The sequence below is a fragment of the Nycticebus coucang genome, chromosome 15, assembly GCF_027406575.1.
Source record: "Nycticebus coucang isolate mNycCou1 chromosome 15, mNycCou1.pri, whole genome shotgun sequence".
In the NCBI taxonomy this organism is placed as follows: domain Eukaryota; kingdom Metazoa; phylum Chordata; class Mammalia; order Primates; family Lorisidae; genus Nycticebus; species Nycticebus coucang.
Genome location: NC_069794.1, coordinates 60,144,044 through 60,163,211, shown reverse-complemented (window position 1 = coordinate 60,163,211; position 19,168 = coordinate 60,144,044). Strand labels below are relative to the sequence as shown.

Here is a 19,168-nt window from a genome sequence, read left to right as displayed (position 1 = left end):
ATTACTACGGTATCCCAAAACCAGTGTTGCAAAGGGAGATTCTTCAGCACTTAAAATTAAGTTGTAATATTCTGGAAAAAGTGCATTTATAAGAATATAAATTCCTACAATTAAATGATAGGAAAATAAGATTTTAATAACAGCCATACTAATAGGAAGTTTTCATTATGGAGGGGGAAAAATACTGACAAAAATTAACATTTTCAGATTGCATTTCCGTACATAATAATTTTCTTTATTAAAACATAAAGTCTAAAAGATATATACACAGTAATTTCACCAATGTATTAATAGCTGTTATAATTTTCATTTAAATATACTCTTTTAGAATTCTTTTAAATGGCTCAGCACCTGTAGTTCAGTAATTAGCGTGCCACCACATATACTGGAGCTGGCAGGTTCAAACCCAGCCGAGGCCTGCCAAACAATGGCAACTACAACAAAAAAACAGCCAGGCATTGTGGCGGGCACCTGTAGTCCCAGCTACATGGGAGGCTGAGGCAAGAGAACCGCTTAAGGCACTCTACCAAGGGCACCATAGTGAGATTCTGTCTCAAAAAAAAATTTTTTTAAATGTACCGTTCAGCAATTTAAATGGAATTATTTTTACAAAAACTGACCAGGATAACCAGTTACTATTACATTTATTCCAGGAAAATAAATGTACATATCAACATTAAATATACCAGAAATACACATACTTACACTACTGCTACGTACCATCGGAATCAGTGCTGTTTAGTGCAACTGGAGGTATGATAGAGACTTTACATTGGCCAAGTGGACATACGGGATGGTAGAAATCTTTGCAGGCCGTGTGTACCTAATAACAAACCAACCAACCTTTGAGAATCATAAAAACAAATTAATGTTTTGCTACGTTATAAATGACATCTAAGGAACCGATAACCTGGGATCAACTGCATCACGAAATGTTCAGTTATTCATAAGTTACTTTAATGGCACAATATTCAGACTTCTAAGGAACAGATAAAGCACTTTAGGAATGGGGGGATTTGATTTTTGTCTGTACAGCCTATTTCTGTGATTGACTTGGGAAAGAATATAGAGTAAATGAATACTTGGGGATGGCGAGGAGACAGAAAGAGATGGGAGGGGCAGAAAGAGAAAGGGAGGGGGGGAGAAAAAGGAAAGAAAGGGAGAGAGAGAGAGTAAGAAAGGAGAGAACCTACCCAGCATGTCAGTGTGAATGTCCAAAAAATAAACTGATGATGTCGACACCTTAAGAAAATCCTTATAGAATTTAATAAAATACATAAAATCCGTAATGTGCCTGCTCTGTTGGCAGCACTGCTATGACTTTCTATCACATTTCTTTCATGACATTTTCGTATTATTACAGATCCAAGTAGGTCCCTGCCTACCTCCTCAGCTAGGCTACTGCTCTGTGAGGAAAAGGAAAGTAACACACATGCTAGGTACTCAGTGAATGTGCTAACTTCCTGTCGAAACGACTGTGCCCAGGTCACTCGGGATACTAGTCAGAACAAAACCAGGGCTAACTTAGTAGGACTCAGGCAATTTACAATACTTCATGTACTCACCTAGAGAGTCTTTCAAATGTTTTAACCAGGAAGAGCACACCCTTCATCAAGCACCTATTTAATATGGCTTTTTGTTAGTCCTGTTAGAAAACTGATGCACTAATTAAACTGTAGGATAATATTTAGAAATAAACATATCCTACATCAAGCACACAAAGTGAATTCAGTGTGAGTTTAAAATGACTTGCTTTTCTTCCAGAGGCTTAAGGGACCTGGACCCCCCTGCGACACACACAGAGTTGGCTTCCCTAGAGTTACTCCATAAGCCATTTCTCTGAAGCTGTGCACCCCGTGAAGCCTGAGATCAAAGGGCTTGCCGCCCTTCCTCAGAGATACAGGCCAGAGGGTTGACATATGTTAACAACATATTGTCAGAGGTCTATAGGTGCTCTGCCCTGAGGAGAAGACACAGTTGTTACTTCATACTGAGTAAACTGAGTGAATGCTTGAAGATATTCTTCCATTAACTCTGTTCCCCTGTGGCTACTTTCTTCCTTGTGATCTTTCTTTAGATACCGGCCCAGAGATTAGTCAGTGTTTAGAAGAAGAGGTTTACTACAAAGGTGATTGTATTGATATGATAACAAAATACTTCCTTTCAAGTTAATTTCAGATAGGTAGAATAAGATAATGATGAAACTAATAGATAATAGATTAAGTGTGTATGTGACTAGAAAAGTATAAAATCAAAACCTTGAACAAAGATTTTTGCTACACGCCATCCCATCTCGTGTAGTCTGTTTCTTGACTTAATAATTACAGGAGCGAGTCTACACTCACAGCAAAGCTGCTGTTTGTTCGCAATACTTTTAAGGGAATCACAGAAATTCAATATGATTTTCATTCTGTCAGTTACCTCTTTTTGGATAGTTACCTATTATGAGTTAAAATAATTAACATCTGAAATGCATTTTAGAAAAATGAGCATGCATGGATAGTTTTGAAAGGAATTTAAAAATGTATGGGAATCATGGTGCAAAACAGAAAGATATTTAAAATAATGCTAAATGAGAAAGGCAGAAGAAAAGGTAAAACCATATCCAGAGACTGGACAATCACTGGAAAATGTTGGAACTATGAACTTTTTGGTTCAGTGGTTGTTATTGTTGGTGGTGGTTTCTTTTTCTTTCTTTTTTTTTTTTTCTGGATGACTATGTTTTAGGCACTATATATCCTGCTGCTGGAAATGGATGTTTTAAAAGCAAAAGAATATTTGAGCTAATATGTGACAGTATCCAGGAAGCCCAAAACTAAGAGAGGTTAATTATAGGGTGATGGATGGTGGCTGAGAAACCAACATGTCTAACTTAAATAGTGGGGAGGAGGAATAACATCACAACTAAGGTGAGATTCGCATTTTTCAGGAAAAAAGAGGGAAAGACACTCCAAAATGACCCCTTGCACCATCTGTAAAGTTTGGGGGTGAGGAGAATAAGCAAGTATGAAAACCTGGTTAATTCCTACTGCTGAAGTTAGTAGAGTTTAAAACTACTGATTACAAAGACAAGCTAAATAAAACTTTTCTAAAATAATGTATCATATACATAATATATTTTCTTTCTAATAAGTTAGAAATAAATAGCTGAAGCTCTAGAAGTAGAAAAACAAACCAGTAAATTTATAGACCAATAAAAATATTAAGAAGTGCTAGCAGTCTTATCCTTCCAAAGAGAAATTTTAGTTGGGATGATGATTTAAAAATCTCATTTATGGTTTGGACTCTCTTAAAATAAAAAATATCATAAGAAAGTTTTAGGGTAGCCAGGCTTTGTAGCAGGTGCCTGTATTCCCAGCTACTCAGTAGGCTGAGGCAAGAGAATCGCTTAAGCCCAAGAGTTTGAGGTTGCAGTGAGCTGTAAAGCCACAACACTCTACCCAGGGCTACAGATTGAGACTCTGTCTCCAAAAAAAAAAAAAAAAAAAGGTTTTATGGGTTAGGGTTGCACTAAGATTCCAAAGACAGGCACCTGTTACAGTCTATATTCCTCTGTATTATATTAAATTGCACAAGAGAAATAAAAAGTAACAAACCTATGGCTAATAAAAGATGATGAAGAATAAAAAAAAAAACAAGAAGATAATCCAGGCATGGTGGCTCACAATTGTTAATGGCAGCCCTCTGGGAGGCCCAGGTGGGTGGATTGCTTGAGCTCAGGAGTTCAAGATTAGCCTGAGTAAGAGCAAGACCCCATCTCTACCAAAAATAGAAAAACTAGTCAGATGTTGTGGCACATGCCTTAAGTCCCAGGAATTCAGAAGGCTGAGGCAAGAGGATCACTTGAGCCCAAGAGTTTGAGGTTGCTGTGAGCTATAACACCATGGCACTCTACCCAGGGTAATAGAGTGAGACTCTGTCTCATTAAAAAAAACAAAAACAAAAACAGCAACAACAACGAAACCATAAAGACAAAGAGAATCATGTTTGACTGAAAATTTTAAAGGAAACAGAAATTATCTATGAGGCCTAACTAAAAAGTTGCAGGATTTTGTGTGTGTGTGTGTGGGGGGCCTATGGAGACAATCTCACTGATTAGGAAATCAATGTATCATCCATCTATTATTTTTGCTGATCTAGACCATAGTTACCACAAGCACTGGTTTTCCCATGTTTTAAAATTTGGCAGTATGTGGCACACCTTGTGGTGGCGGGATACAATTATAGGAGAGTCTTTATCTAACAAATGCAATCAATGTAACCTGGTTCTTTGTACCCTCAATGAATCCCCAACAATTAAAAAAATAATAATAATAAAAATAAAATAAAATTTGGGAATGACTACTGAATTTGGGCTGGCAGCTTTATAAGACTACCAGACTTGAAACAACATCAAATAGATCAGCCCCAGGCAAGGCAATCACTGTCCCTGTAGGACAGCACTGTCCAGTGCTATAGCAGCCATGGCTTCTTTGTCCTGTGCCTCTCAGCCCCACATAACTATCTGCATGGCCACGTCCTGCTCTGACTGCCCTCAGGAGTCCAGAGGCCCTGTCCTCACCATGTCCAGCATACATGGACCATTCCTTGCTGCTGGCTCCATATCACGATGAATGTGCTTTTCATCTCCTTCTCGCAAATGTGAAGAAATTTTAAAATATTTATTTATTTAAGATCAATGTCTATAACTAAAATTACATCAGAATATGGCCTATTGAACTCAGTGTTCTGGCTATCAGAGGATGCACAAAATTACACGCTACATATCAACCAAAATTTGGTGGCACATCAGAGAAGGGCTTTCAGGGTTCAACAGGGGGTAGACCAGGCCTAAAAATAGCAAACAACCGTGTGAATCAAGCAAAATGGGAAACAATCAAGCTGTTGGAAAGAGATCCTGAGACACAGGACACAGATGAGCAAAAGTATTACGTACAAAAAGAGCATTTGAAAAAATGACTAGATGGAAGAAATACACTGGGGATGTGCATTACTAGACCCTGTTCTGCCATAAATTCTTTGCTTTCACTCTAAAAGAGGAAAGAAGTTAATTAAAAACAATGAAACGATTCCAAGGCCCTCACCATTGTTTTACACCAAAGGCATTTCCAATCTTGCAGACGGAGAACACTGCCGCACGTTTTGTCACAGACAGCACACTTGGCGCTCACAGGCAGGTTGCCCTCGAGCCACTGGTGAGGCATAGCAACCTGTGGAGCAGGAAGAAGGGGAAAGTGGAGATGGTGGCAGACGCCAGGCTCACCAGAGGGAAGATGTGAATGGCTTCCTACTTGAGGGTCAATGCTTACTTACAATGCCTGGCATTTCCCAATTCATCCATTTACTGAGCATCAGTGATGCCTGAACCCTACAGGGACACAAAAGTAAAGAAGACAAAATCCCTGCCCTTTGAGAGTCCAGAAAACCTGGGAAGTGTACATTTGAGCTACCCCTCAAGAATATCTCAGAGGCTGGCAGTGGTGGCCCACACCTGTAATCCCAGCACTCTGGGAGGCTGAGGCGGTGGATTGTTTGAGCTCAGGAATTCAGACCAGCCTGAGCAAGAGCAAGACCCCATCTCTACTAAAAAGAGAGGGAAAACCTAGCCAGGAGTTGTGGTAGGCACCTGTGGTCCCAGCTACTCAGGAGGCTGAGGCAAGAGGATCACTGCCCAAGAGGTTGCTGCACAGCACTCTACACAGAGTGACAGAGTGAGACTGTTTAAAAAAAAAAAACAAAACACTATCTTAGAGTTTGTCAGATAAAGATGTACAGCACAAGCCTGGCACTCCTACGCCCCAGTCACAACAGATTTCCTTCAAAATTTAAGAGCTGAAGAAAGTTAGGATGGATTGAATTAAAAATAAAAACGTAATCAACTAAAACCTTCTATTTGGCTCTAACAATAAACACTCCCACTTATCTCTCTTCTCATTAGTTTCCACGAGAGGGTAAAATAAGAGGCGAGCTACAAAGAAGAGGCGAGAGACAGGGCAGCTTACCCCATCTTCGTCTTCTATAATATCCTTCCCGATGGAGGCTAGGGTGGTCCATTTGCAGTTATTTGTTGCTCTCACTGCACATCTTTTGTGAGCCTTGAATTTACACACTAAAAAGAAAAGCATCCATTTATAAGTAAGTACTTTGGGGCCAACTGATTAAAGAAATGGAAAGCATGAAATTTTAAAAGGGTGGGAGGAGGCAGAGGGGGAACAACTTTTTTTTTTTTTTTAAGTTTAAATTACTCTCCAACAATAGTAATGGTATTCTAAAAAACAAATATGGCTCTGTATTTATGAAGCACTTTTACCAAGCTATAGAAAGGTGACTTAGACGAACAGAAAGGACATAAATACCAAAGAATGAGCGCATGAGGAAGGGGCAGACTCACAAACACACGCACACACAGAAGCAAATAAAATCTGCTAACAGGACTGCTCCTAACACCCTATTTCTTATTCTGGAAGCTGATGACACGAATGTGTCTGATTTGTGAAAATTCATTGAGCTGTACTCTTCTGATATTTGCATTTTTCTATACATATAAAATACTGCTAGTAAGAAGCTTGAAAATCCCAGGAAACATAATTCAGAGAAACTCTGAAGGGCAAGTATAAGAAAAACATCAAGGGAAGTCCACTGATGAGGGTCACAAACACGGCACCAACTTTTAAAAGTATTATGCTGTGTCGTCAAAAAGATAAATGTGGAAAGAATGATGAAATAATGTTCCCACTACACATTTCACTACTTTTCCCCCACCCATAGTAGTATGAAGGAGCTTATAAAAGAGAAGTAACAGGAAAAACAACTGGGTAAGAAGCAGCGCATATATGGAAAAATAGGTAAACGACAAATTATTAACCCTGCTTATGAAAATCAGAACTGAATTACTACTAAACACACGTATCCCTCTAAGGACATAAATTATTCAAGCATCAGTGGACACTGATATTACACTTGTTCCTGACTTTTCAGACAAACAGTTAAAAGCAGAGATCATTTCAGTAGAAACAGCAAGGTAACCATTGGTAAATTTCAATGTAAGGTGGCTCCTTCTCTTGATGTTTTGAATTTCTGACAATCAATCATTAGATAATTTTGAATGATGTGTTTCCCACCATACTCTTTAAACTGTCCTAAATTTAATGTAACATGAAAATGAAAGGTTCTGATAAAATGAATAAGATGTCTAACGCCAAATGTTCAAAATATAAAAATGGCCACTTAAACTAAGCTGGCTTATCCTTGAAAACCATTAGTCTATACACACTGGAAAAGTTTCACTTGCTTCTCTTTTGTGTACTATGAAAAATCTTTCCTGGAAATCTTAAAATTTTTGTCATAAATGACAGTGTGACTTGAACACAGACTTCATACAGAAAACTATATTTCAACGGAATTTTGTTGCTGATAAACAGCAAGTGTCTGGTGGCTTATGCCTATAATCCTAGTACTCTGAGAGGCCAAGGTGGGCAAGAGTTAGAAGCACCCCCCCGTGGCCCCATCTCTACTAAAAATACAGAATTAGCTGGACGTTGTGGTGGGTGCCTGTAGTTCCAGCTACCCGGGAAGCTGACGCGGAAGCATCACTCGAACCCAGGCGTTGGAGGCTGCCGTGAGGTAGAACGACACCACTGTACTCCAGCCTGGGCAACAGAGTGAGACTGTCTCAAAACAAAAACGAAAAAATAGTGTGAAGACACAGTACTATAAGAAATAAGCTTTAATAAAATTTTTATCATGACTTGCTCCCTTTGCTTCTTTACAAGTGACTATTTTAAACTAGTTGGTCAGCATCCCTAGGCCTTTTCATCTATTATGGCATTTTTCTAACGTGGAAAGTGGAGTCCTAAAACTATCTGCAGCAGACTTCCCCAGGTCACTTTGTAAGTACAAAGAAGTCCTGGATATTAACAGTTGGTATGTGGCTTGTACTGATAAGAGGAAAAGGACATAAAAGACGGTAATGCCATAATTTCATGGGTTTTTTTTGAAAATTTTGCAATTAAAAGACAAATAGCTTGTTGAAAATAAAAAAAAAATCACACTTCCATAATAATAACGCGTTTTATGCAATGAGCCTTGAGAATGATGAAGCTGCTTAATATAACACAAAATGATAAAAATAAAACAAACAAACTAATTATGGATGGTCACTGAGGACTGGAAATGATCAAAGGCCACCTTAATTCTGTTAGGTGACAATTAAATTCTCCAGACAACTTACTGTGAAATAAAGCACTTTCCCTTGACCTGCAAAGGCATTATTTAAAACCATAGAACTTAAAATATATACTGACAAGTGACAAAATTATGATTTTTATTGCAATATTCAATCTTTACTACACTGAATCTTTATGTTAAGTAGCAGGTAAGATAAAAACTTATCAATACCCATGTTGACCCAAGATGCTGTTAATCTAAAAAAAATTATAATTGAGCATTTTTTAAGTGCTTAAATAACTGTGAAGGACAAATATGCTCTGAAATAATAATTAACATTCTCAATTAGGGGATTATTTATGAAAACTATTTTCTGCCTGTTATTTTTCATTCATATACTTATGCAAGGCTTTAAAATATTAATTTTGGTTATTACTCAATAAAAACTTAGAAAACAAATCAGTATAGTTTCATTTTATTATGAAAAACAAGGGTAGAAAGGCTAAATAAATTTAGTGATGGCTTCACACACTGGAAGTTCAATTCTATTCTAATAAAGAGTTATTCATCTTCACTGTTAAACAGATTCTTATTACATTTACATCTCACTTATGACTTCTAAAACCTCTCTTACCCAATGTGTTTGGTGTATCAAGCAAATAGCTTATTCAAATTGGGTGGGAGAGGTTGAAAGTTTAACTTTGATTATGATAAAAATATCTACAGTGACCATATTCTCATAAAATAAAAAGGCAACTTTTAAAAATATTTATAAAGCCCTTGGGGTTGTCAAAAATCTGCTACAGGTCTGAAAAGACTAATGAGCAAGATAATACAGATTTAAAATGCTATCAACATAGAAGATGAATACTAATACAAAATTTTCTTAAAAAAATATTTTAATACAATCAAGACTATAAAAAGCCATGAAAACTAAATTATTTTCAGAAGACTAGAACAAATGTATTTAAAGATTTTTGTTTCTTATTGTTGCAACTAATGTAATTTTCATTTTTCTTATAAAACGCTTAGAAGAATATTGAACCATTCCACTATTGACACATTCCTAAATAATTAAATGTATTTAATAACGCATAACTCTCAAACCAGAAAGATACCACGGAGTATCTCACATCTGGCCTCTTTTTTAGCATTTTGGGATGAGAAACTAAGAGCAATACTCAAAAGATCTTCAAAAGTTATTCATCTCTAAGTGAACCCTTCCAGATTACCAAAGTCATAAAGGACAATTAGATCTCTTTGGCAATCATTCTTTAACTCAAAAAAAAAAAAAAAGTTCAATGTCTTCTCCACTTTTGTGAATTTTAATTCATCAGGTGCACTACACAATCTGGAATTATTTACTTCTGAAATTTCTTACAGAGCACAGTGACAAATATCACTGGACTGGAAAAGTAGTTTTATTACATGTATTCTCTCATTAATTTTTATAGTGATTCTGTGAGGTAGAAATAACTATTAACCCCATCTTACTGATGAAGAAAGTCTAAATAATTTAAACTCTTCTCCTGGTTACATTTTCTAATAGGGTAACTGGAAAAGCCTTTAATTGTGGAGCTCAACTTTTAGCCACTATACTGTATTGTATGAGAGAGTTGTAACAATGATATATCACAGATTTTATTTAAAATCAATTCATCTGTAACCCTATAACTACTTTATTATTAAATTATAATTAAGTTATACTCAAAATTGCTTAAGAAATTTTCGCATTAGAGGGAAAAGCTGGTATTAGTATTCTATGTAGTCCGAAAGTAGCGTACAGTGGTGTGATCACTGAGGCATATGATTAAATAAATCTAAAGAAGCTAGAGTTTTCTTTTGGCAATTATGAATGTATTTGCTTTTGGTGGTCACTATTCTTAAAAAATAACTCACAAATCCTGAAAACAATAGCATAGGCCTATATTTAGAAAATTTAAAAAAAAATTAAAAAGGATGACATTTGTTCAAATTAAACATGAATAAAATAAAAGAAAGCAATGTTTTAAACCATGCAAGATACAATCAGAGACTCTCCCAAACAGGCTATGTCACAGAATCCTCACAAGAAGTTTTACTCTCCATATCTGTCAGAATAAAGAATACTAGAATGATGCATATGGTCCAAAGATTTTGTTTTAAGACCATAGTGCCTAATTCCCTAGGTCTAACATGCTATACTTTGATATATGTTTCTTTTCGAATGATTGCTAGTCCTACGTGCAGAGAGCTCAACTTTAAGCCATAATAAAACTAGTGGCAGTGTATGTGCAGTTGGGCTGGTCACAGTTGAGAGAGAACAGAGCCTGGGCTCTGACCTACCTTCGCAGGACAGACCGTGAGAGGTGACTCCAGAAAGACTCTCTCTGCACACATTACAGAAGGTGGGCCGGGCGTGGGAGCAGGCGTACCAGTTATGCATCCCTGAGAAATGTTCCACATTAAACTGGGCCACCTAGAAAGGAGATGTTACAACAGATTTGCCGAACAAGAGGGCAAGACTCTGAACTATCTGTAACATTCACAGTTAGAATCAAATTTTCAAATTCAACATTTTTAAAACCAAAGTACTTTGCTTTAAGTCCAAAGTTTCAAAATATAATTTAAACCAGTTGCTGAATGAGTCTATACCTACTTACTTCTGCACAGTAGAGCTTTAGCTCTTAGATTAACAATAATTCTCTGAGAACACAAGATGATGGAGAGATGATTTTACCTCGTAAGGTTCCCTGGTCTGCACAGACTTCAGCGAGCTGATCCAGTCCTCCATCTCCTTTCTGTTCTCAGCACACAGCATTAGCCTTCTGAAGGGGGTGATTATCTGAAAGGGGTAATTCAATCTAATGACTGTTAATACCCAGAGAGAAAGATCATTGTAAAACCCAACCTCTCTATGTTAAGAGTCTCTGTAACATAAATGAGTTGTGTTCTGTGTGTGGTATAGTGGTATCTAGGAAAGGAAAATTCTAAGCAGTTTTTCTGCTCTTTGATCCTTTGCTACTTACTCAAGCTTTTTTTAGTCCTTTTCTAAGGCTGTGAACCCAAATAAATAATGCATTCTTATTTCATGGAATAGATCTTGAAAACTGATTTTAAATACGTATACTTCAAAATAATTCATAGTGAGCTTAGAATACACAGTTTTCAATTGGAGAATACTTTTTAAATTAAAAATAAAAGGAATGTGATAGTAAATGATTCCATAATTGATTTACTATGGTATCAAGAATATTCTGTTAATAGTTAAATAGTATTCACTTACATATCATTCCCTCTATTTTAGTATGATTTATATGAAAAAAGCTTCCCCATTTTGTAGTACTCCACTATACTACTTTTCAGTAAGAGCAGAGAGGAAGAATTAGCATAAAAATCCTATAGTTGCTTTAGGGAATAAAATAATTGTGTCTTTCATCTCTTTTATGTCATTAAAAAAGGAAAATTAATTATATTAAGAACCTGAAAGGAAGAGCAATAAAAACTTTGCACTTCTAGCTTATAGCACCAAAAGTGCTTCAAAGTAAGATTCTGAAATGATTTGAAAGAAGCCCCTATTTCCTTGTAAATACAGTATTCTGCTTGTAATCTTCAAGTTACTAAATCCCAAGCATTTACTGCAAAGAAGAGATCATTCATTTAGCTGTGGAACAAGAGTGAAATGTTACATTCCTACCTAGAAACTATTTCTAAATAATAAATTGCATATTTATTTATATTAAAAATAAGATTTTCCCCCCTCAGGTTAAAAGCCTCTGGATCTAGTGATACATCTAAATGTTACATTACACTGTAGAGTGGATTTTACAAGTTATGAAAGAATAATAATCATATAAAAAGAAAAAAGAAGAAGAAACTTTTCCCAAAAGGAGTAAACTAGTATGCCTAAATTTCTTCTATCAGTCTTAGAAAATATCCATTGTTCAAAACAGTAGAGAGATGAACCCAGTTTTCGCTACTCACGAGTCACTGCCTCCTCTTCTTTGTCATTGGTTTAAGCTACACAGTCCTTCCTTGAACCCAGACGCTTTTAATACATCTGACAGGCACTTGCACTTAAATACAGCCAGACAAAAGTCACATGGAAGAGGAGCACCAACCCGTCAGCTCTGGGTATTTGTTAATTGCATATGAAACTGAAGACACCCTCTCTTTTGCAATTTCTTCATTTTCCACGATTCTCTTTGGATAAAGCTTATTAGCTAGCAGTTGGTCACTTCTCTTCCTGAATAAATAGTTAATGCAAAGAGCAAGGCCTCTCTCACTACTTAGGAGCCAAATGGATGCTTTATTGCTTCAAAATGTTTTTCTAGGACAGCTCATCAAATGCAGCAGAGAGGTACCATTAAATCATAATACACTTCTGGCTCCAAGGACTGGCACAGCCTTCTAGAGATCTCCAAGTTTCCCTGGGCCCACTGATATTATCTGGATACAGCCTTCTGCATTTACTTCACTTATTTTTTGTTACACTAGATGATGTAACTATAAGCATTCCGTCTCTTTCCTATGATTAGACAAATATTACTCAGACAAATAAACCAGACTTGCTAATTCATTTTTTAACTCTGTTCTTTGCTGAATTCTAAGGAAACCATAATGACTAATGGTTTTAATGATCTCTAATGTCTTTACATGGTAAGTCTTGTGAAGTCAGTAAGAATGAGAGAAAAAAAAAACAGAGAATAGCTTCTAATTTTTTTTTTTTTGCAGTTTTTGGCCGGAGCTGAGTTTGAACCTACCACCTCTGGCATATGGGGCCAGTGCCCTACTCTGTTGAGTCACAGGTGTCGCCCAGCTTCTAATCTTTTAAATAGTTTTTGGACCTATACATACGCTTCCATTCTAACTGATTTCAGCAATAAACTTCATTATGCACGTACCTTATACAGTAATAAAGTAAACATATACATGTGCAATTTCTCCTTTTTAATAAAAATGTCTTAAAATGAATGGTAATTAAAAAGTGAAGATCACATCACATTTTAATAGAAAGATAAGTTTTTCAGAGGTAAAAAGAGAATAGAAAATTCTCTTGATTTACAGGCCTTGTGTGTGCAATTAAGAAATCTACTGTTAGAAAGTGACATTGTAAAAAGCATAAAAAAGACATCCTTCATAAATCATACCATGCAAAGTCTGCCTTTGTGGTCACAGTACCAGAAATACCTCGGTCAGCGGCCCAGAGTTGTCTGGGCTAACTAGACAGTCCTGGCTTAAAAAGCAAACCTGTGACATCTCTCACACTGGCCCCTTCCATCCTGGGGCAATCCCTTGGCAGGCATTTGGGGCGGCATCCTCTCCCACCTGGTATGTAAAGTCTTCCTCATCCCAGACCTTTGTAGGAAAGGCTCTGACAGACACACTTGTTGACTGACAGGCTCTGGGTAGGCCCTAATGGAACTCCCTTACAAAACAGTGGTTTCTCATCCAAACCTTTATTAGGAAAATAACTGGAGAGGAGCAAACTCTGGAAATTACTGGTTCTTACTCTGAGAGTTTATCCACTTCAGACAAGTGAGTAGGATGTGAAAGATGAAGATAGGACACTATCCTGTCACCATAGTGGGGGAGAGAAAGACTGAGTTGGGTGGGGGCCAAGTCCAGGAAGTTTCTGGAACCCAAGGACGGTTTACATTTCTTCAAAGATCTGAAGCTCACAAATCCTAAAATGACTCCTACCCCCGTCTTTATCTCAACACTACTGTAACTTTCTCTTCCTCCTACCCCCTACATTTCCAAGTAATCTTTTTTCAGGAACGTCTGAACTTACTTCAGTAATTTTTTTCAGACTATATCCTCCACACCACCTTGGATCCTGGAACACATCTATCTGTCTGCTCATTATTCAAGCATTTACTGACCATGTCCTGTGTGCCAGAGCCAGGGACAAAAACCACACAGGCTTTGCTTTTTGAAGTCCGTAAAAAAGACAAGAAGTAAACCAAGGATCTACTTGTCTGAAGACATGCTGTACAGGAGGGTCCAAAGGACAGACATCTAAATCTGTGTGCTAAGTGCTAGTACCTCAGTACCTCAGATAACAGGCAAAACTCTCCAGTAAAAAGATATAGCCTTACTTCGGGAGTTAACTGGTGTATAAAGATTCCACAACGATACTATGGATATGTAAGAATCAAGAATTCCTCAGTCTGATTTAAAAAAATACAAAAAAACAGACACAAGACAATCTGGCATGAAATACAAAATTCTACAGAAGAGTGACATTGTAATTAAGACTTTAAATATATAAATGTGTACAGGGAAAAAAAAAAAAAAAAAGATACACAGCCAAAATTGCACTGTTAACCCTCACTGAGGGGATTACAGAGCATTTGAACCATAATATTTTTTTGTTTGTCTGCAATTTCTAAGCCAAATATGTAATATTTCTGGAATGAAAAAATCATTCCATTTTTTACTAATAAAAAGATGAGAATTTAGAATTTAAAAATTTGCATTGGTCCAAAGCAGGAATTCACAAACTTTAGAATCACCCAGGGGGCAGGGGTTAAAATTCCAACATCAAAGCCACACTTCACACCAATAAACTCAGAACATCTGAGAGCAGGACACAGCCACCAATATGTATTTTTTAACTCCCAGGTGATCCTAAAGAACAGCCAACTTTGAGACCCCGTGTCTGAAGATGTTTTATTGTTCTCCACAATAATGCAAGCACTTTAAAAATGAGAGAAAAGTTTCTAAACAGAAGTGAATTAGAGAGAATACTCTGTAAATTCTCAATTGGAAATCACTAACATAACAGCAGAGGCTAATTATGTGTCTAAACTCTGGAGTCAGACCAATCTAGCCTGAATCCCCACAGAATCCCTTCTTACCTCTCTAGCTATAGAAACATTTCCTGGGCTTTCCTGTGTCTCCCCTCTGCTAAGTGGGCCTAGAGCAGTGATTCAGGGCTCTGCAGAGTCCAGGGTGGAACAATGGACTAAACCAAGTAAACCATGTAGCAGGGTGTCTGCCACAGTCAAAGCTCAGTAAATGTTCGCATCACAAGTCTTCTTAGCAGTGAAATCACATTATATTTGTAGATGGAATATGTAAGTGAACATACTTCTTGTATTAACTATGGTCCTAGATAAAAATCAAATGAACTCACGTTAAAAACAGAGGAATTTTGCTAACAAAATACCCACTGACTAGCAAACCAACAAAATGGGAATAATGATAATGACCTACTGACCTATTCCTTAGAAGACATTGGGTAGATTTCAACCAACAAATTAGGAAAAAATGGACTCCCCTTAATTACATTGCATCTAATCTTGCCCAAAGCAGCAGTATAACATGGCAAAAGGCTTATCAAAATTCAGTGTATCAGAGTCTCGGTACCTACTGAAGAATTCAGCATGCCGACTCTGATAGGCACCACACCTAAACTGTCCAAGATAGATGGCTGCTTATTTCAACTCAGATTTTTGAATCAGCAATAAAGGAAATTCTGCAGCCTTCTCTGGTCATTTTAAATGTCCAATAACTTTTTCTGTTAGAGGAATTCTTATTTCTAACCTACAGTCCTTAACAACAAACTGATCACACCTCCCCTCTTACAGGACTTCTTGTTGTATCTTTAGGGAATAATCCTGAGCTGCCCTTATTGAATAAGAATCCATAAGCAGTGCAAAGCCTTTATTGGAAAGCAGGACCAGCGTAAAGTTTAACTGCACTACAAGAGTTTTTATTGTCTGTATTATTATAACATAGGTGATATTTGACTTGTGCCATAATCTAATCAGGCACAACAATGTGCCTTTTTTTACACTAGCGTTGCCATACCTGAAGTCACCACCTGCTCAGTCTTAGCATACCTCATCTTTCCTCATAAAATCTATATCTAACTCTTTAATTATGTATGTTGCTTTTCTTTTTCATTCTTCTTTTACAAAGTGAAATAGTTCACTCTGATAACTTAAACATGCCAAATGGCAATGTAATCACACATCCTGAGTGACTATTTTGAGAGCAGAAAAACTCTCTTATTTCAAAGAGTAAACATTCCCGAGTGCAGGTCTGAAACTGCACAGGTGCCCCTCAACCAAGCCCCAAAGCAGACTTGCTGAGTCAAAATCTGGGTTTGTGGGGAGCTGTGAATAACTTTAGATGTCATTTTCAGACATAGTTTGGCAAAGCTACCCAGGTGATTCTGATGCATACCCCTGTTTTATCAGCCATGAAACATACTGAAAGCATCCAACCTCCCTATTCAAAAAGGTATGGTATAAATAATGTCAAGAATGTGCTCTTATTCTTTCTGGCTCCCTATCTCTCTTTTCAGTACCTTCTGCTTCCATATTTTCAATGTTCTTGTCTGCTCTTAATAGGGTTCCAATTTGTGGGAGCAATGTGAAATAGCCTTCTATCCACTGCATCCCATGTAATGTGGAATGTATTTAGACCTTTCATAACATTATAATCTCTGATGTTTATGTTTGGCTATTCTTTTTGAACCCTGAAATGCAGTGTTATTTTTTAAAAGTTAAAATCTACCATAATTAGACAGATACAAGCATAAACAGGTTATAGTTATTTTCTTCAGTTGCCCACTGCATACACTGAAATTACCCAGCAGTCCCCACAGGCATTTGGGGTAACTGACTCCTTTGCTTTCTAAGGTCAATGCTTCCCCATTACATTGTCCAGTTGCTATATACCCTATCTGTGTTCTAAAATGACAGCTACGGGGGGTGAGGGAGCCTTGCTCAGAGGTTAGGGTGCTGGCCACATGCACTAGGGCTGGTGTGTTCAAACCCAGCCAGACCTGCTAAACAAATGAACAAAAACAAAACAAACAAACAAACAAACAAACAAAAAAAATAGCCAGGCATTGTGGCAATTGCCTGTAATCCCAGCTACTAGGGAGGCTGAGACAAGAGAATCACTTGAGCCCAAGAGTTTGAGGTTACTGTGACCTATGACGCCACAGCACTCTACTGAGGGTGACAAAGTGAAACTGTCTCAAAAAAGTAAAATAAAATGACAGCTACCTACTTTTAAAGCAACTTTTCTGAGTTGCTAATAGACAAGAAAGGTTTAATGCAAATTTTCTCCCAAAGGTGGTTAACTTTTCATGAAAGACTTAAGTACAATGTTACAACACACATTTCTGGCACCATAACCAAAGAAAGTGCCACAAGTATTTTCAATAGACAGTATAACTTAAACCAATGGAATAGCAGGATTTTAGATCAGGAAAAGGCCTTATCAAAAAGGCACAATACCATAAATGTTTGTTATATAGACATGAACGCCATGAAATCTGCATTAGGAACAAATTTGCCATAAGAAGAAATTTGCTCAAGAAGAAAGATAGTAATCCCATGAAATCTTGGAACACAAATATCACAGTATCTAAAATGATGCAAAAAAACTTGTAAAGGTATAATGCACAAATGATAAGATGAGGTTGACAGGTAATTCACACACATGCAAAGACTTCATTATTTATCTACAGCTAAAATTTATTTAAAAAAAAAAAGTTGTGCTGTGTAAGCAGTATACTCTGTAAATAGGATGCTAATTCATATTGCCTGATAGCTGAACTTAGGTCTGCCCTGTTCCCTTTCAGAATGATCTGAAAATATTTTTAGACATCTGCTTACAACCTTGTTTAGATTTACACACATACTCTCTAACTGGGAGGCAGAGAAGACCTCTGGAAGTCATTCTACACTTTGGTTTTGGCTGACTGATCATCATTCTAACTAGTCCATCATTTTGGCTGGATCTTAAGAGGCATTCTTATAATGTGACCAAGAGGTACAAACTTCAAGACATTCCATAGGTGCTAAAAGTAAACAGATAGGCATTTGTCACTCTGCTTATTTATTTATCTAAGGAGAAGCCATGTATTTTTTGAATAAAACATTTATTTCAAAAATCAAAGTATAAATCAAGTAATTACCTATACATTGACATAGGTAATTGAGATTCTGTAGCACAGATAGGAAATTTTTGTGAGAACATTCTGCAAGAAATGTGCAAGTATTAAAAGATAAATTCTAATAAAAATTCTGTTGTAAATATGTCACACAATTATTCTGAGAAATTGATGAATCAGAGAGAGGAAAAAGGCAAAGAGGCCCGTGGATGACAGAGGAACATCTTTCCCAAGCCCAAGAATATGTTCTTCTTTTCTCCAGGAAGAACTTAACCACTGACTTAGGGCAAAAAGGCAATCTCTTATCAATCCTTCAATTATCCCTGTAAATTAAGTATGAGTTAGTTTTATTACAGCATACTGGAGAAAAAACAATATAGACACTAAACGAGTTGTCCACAATCTGTTAACACATTTCTTATATGAGGAGTTAATAAAAAAGGAACAGCACTGTACAAACAAGAAAAAATTTTTTTGAAGATTTCTTCATTATGCTATGTTCAGTAAATCTCTCTCTTTTCCAGCTTCCGAATACCCCCGCAGTATCTAAGAAGAATGGTAAAAAAAACCCATATCTTCAGTGCCTACTGAAGAATGTGGAGTGAAATGCAATGATGGACAGACGGGCTTTAGAACACTTCAGATAAACTGGGGAAAAGAGGAGACAGATGAAACCAAGTATGACAAACTCTAGATAATGCCAGGAGCTAGGCAACTGAGAAGGGGGATCATTACAGAGCTATCCTGAGTTGGTGTGTGTTTGAGCTTTTTCAGAAATAAAAACCAAAGTACTCAAGCCCTTGATAACCCCAAGTAAATCTCTTCGGTGGACTGAGCTGAGGCGAGTGATCAGATCTTACTCCCTAATTCTTGCACGTCAATGACTCTGCTTCGGATCAGGTCAGTTTGACCCTCTAACCACAAAACCTATTTCTTGACTAAAGAGCCACAGCATCACAACAATGGCATTTTCCACATTAGTTTAACTTCATTCTATAATCTAATGTTGGATTTATTATTCCCTTAAGTTTATAAAACATGAATTCTAGTACCTGCTTCCATGAAAAAAGGACCCCCAAGTTTCCACGCTCTCAGCACCAATAT

The 19,168-nt window shown here is 37.0% G+C and overlaps 1 protein-coding gene across 2 annotated transcripts in view; it reads right to left on the bottom strand.

Annotated features, from left to right (window-relative positions):
* DGKH (diacylglycerol kinase eta) overlaps nt 1–19,168 on the bottom strand; it is a 256,137-nt gene that overhangs the window by 74,422 nt on the left and 162,547 nt on the right. Inside the window, exons 5-9 of one of the 2 annotated variants that reach the window (XM_053563299.1) lie at nt 10,886–10,990; nt 10,492–10,624; nt 6,003–6,109; nt 5,085–5,210; nt 721–823 (exon numbers count right to left, since the gene is read on the bottom strand). In XM_053563299.1, coding sequence (XP_053419274.1) covers nt 721–823; nt 5,085–5,210; nt 6,003–6,109; nt 10,492–10,624; nt 10,886–10,990 — 574 coding nt within the window. Of the gene's footprint in view, nt 1–720; nt 824–5,084; nt 5,211–6,002; nt 6,110–10,491; nt 10,625–10,885; nt 10,991–19,168 lie in introns of those variants that run through there. The other variant, XM_053563300.1, reaches the window with a different exon arrangement.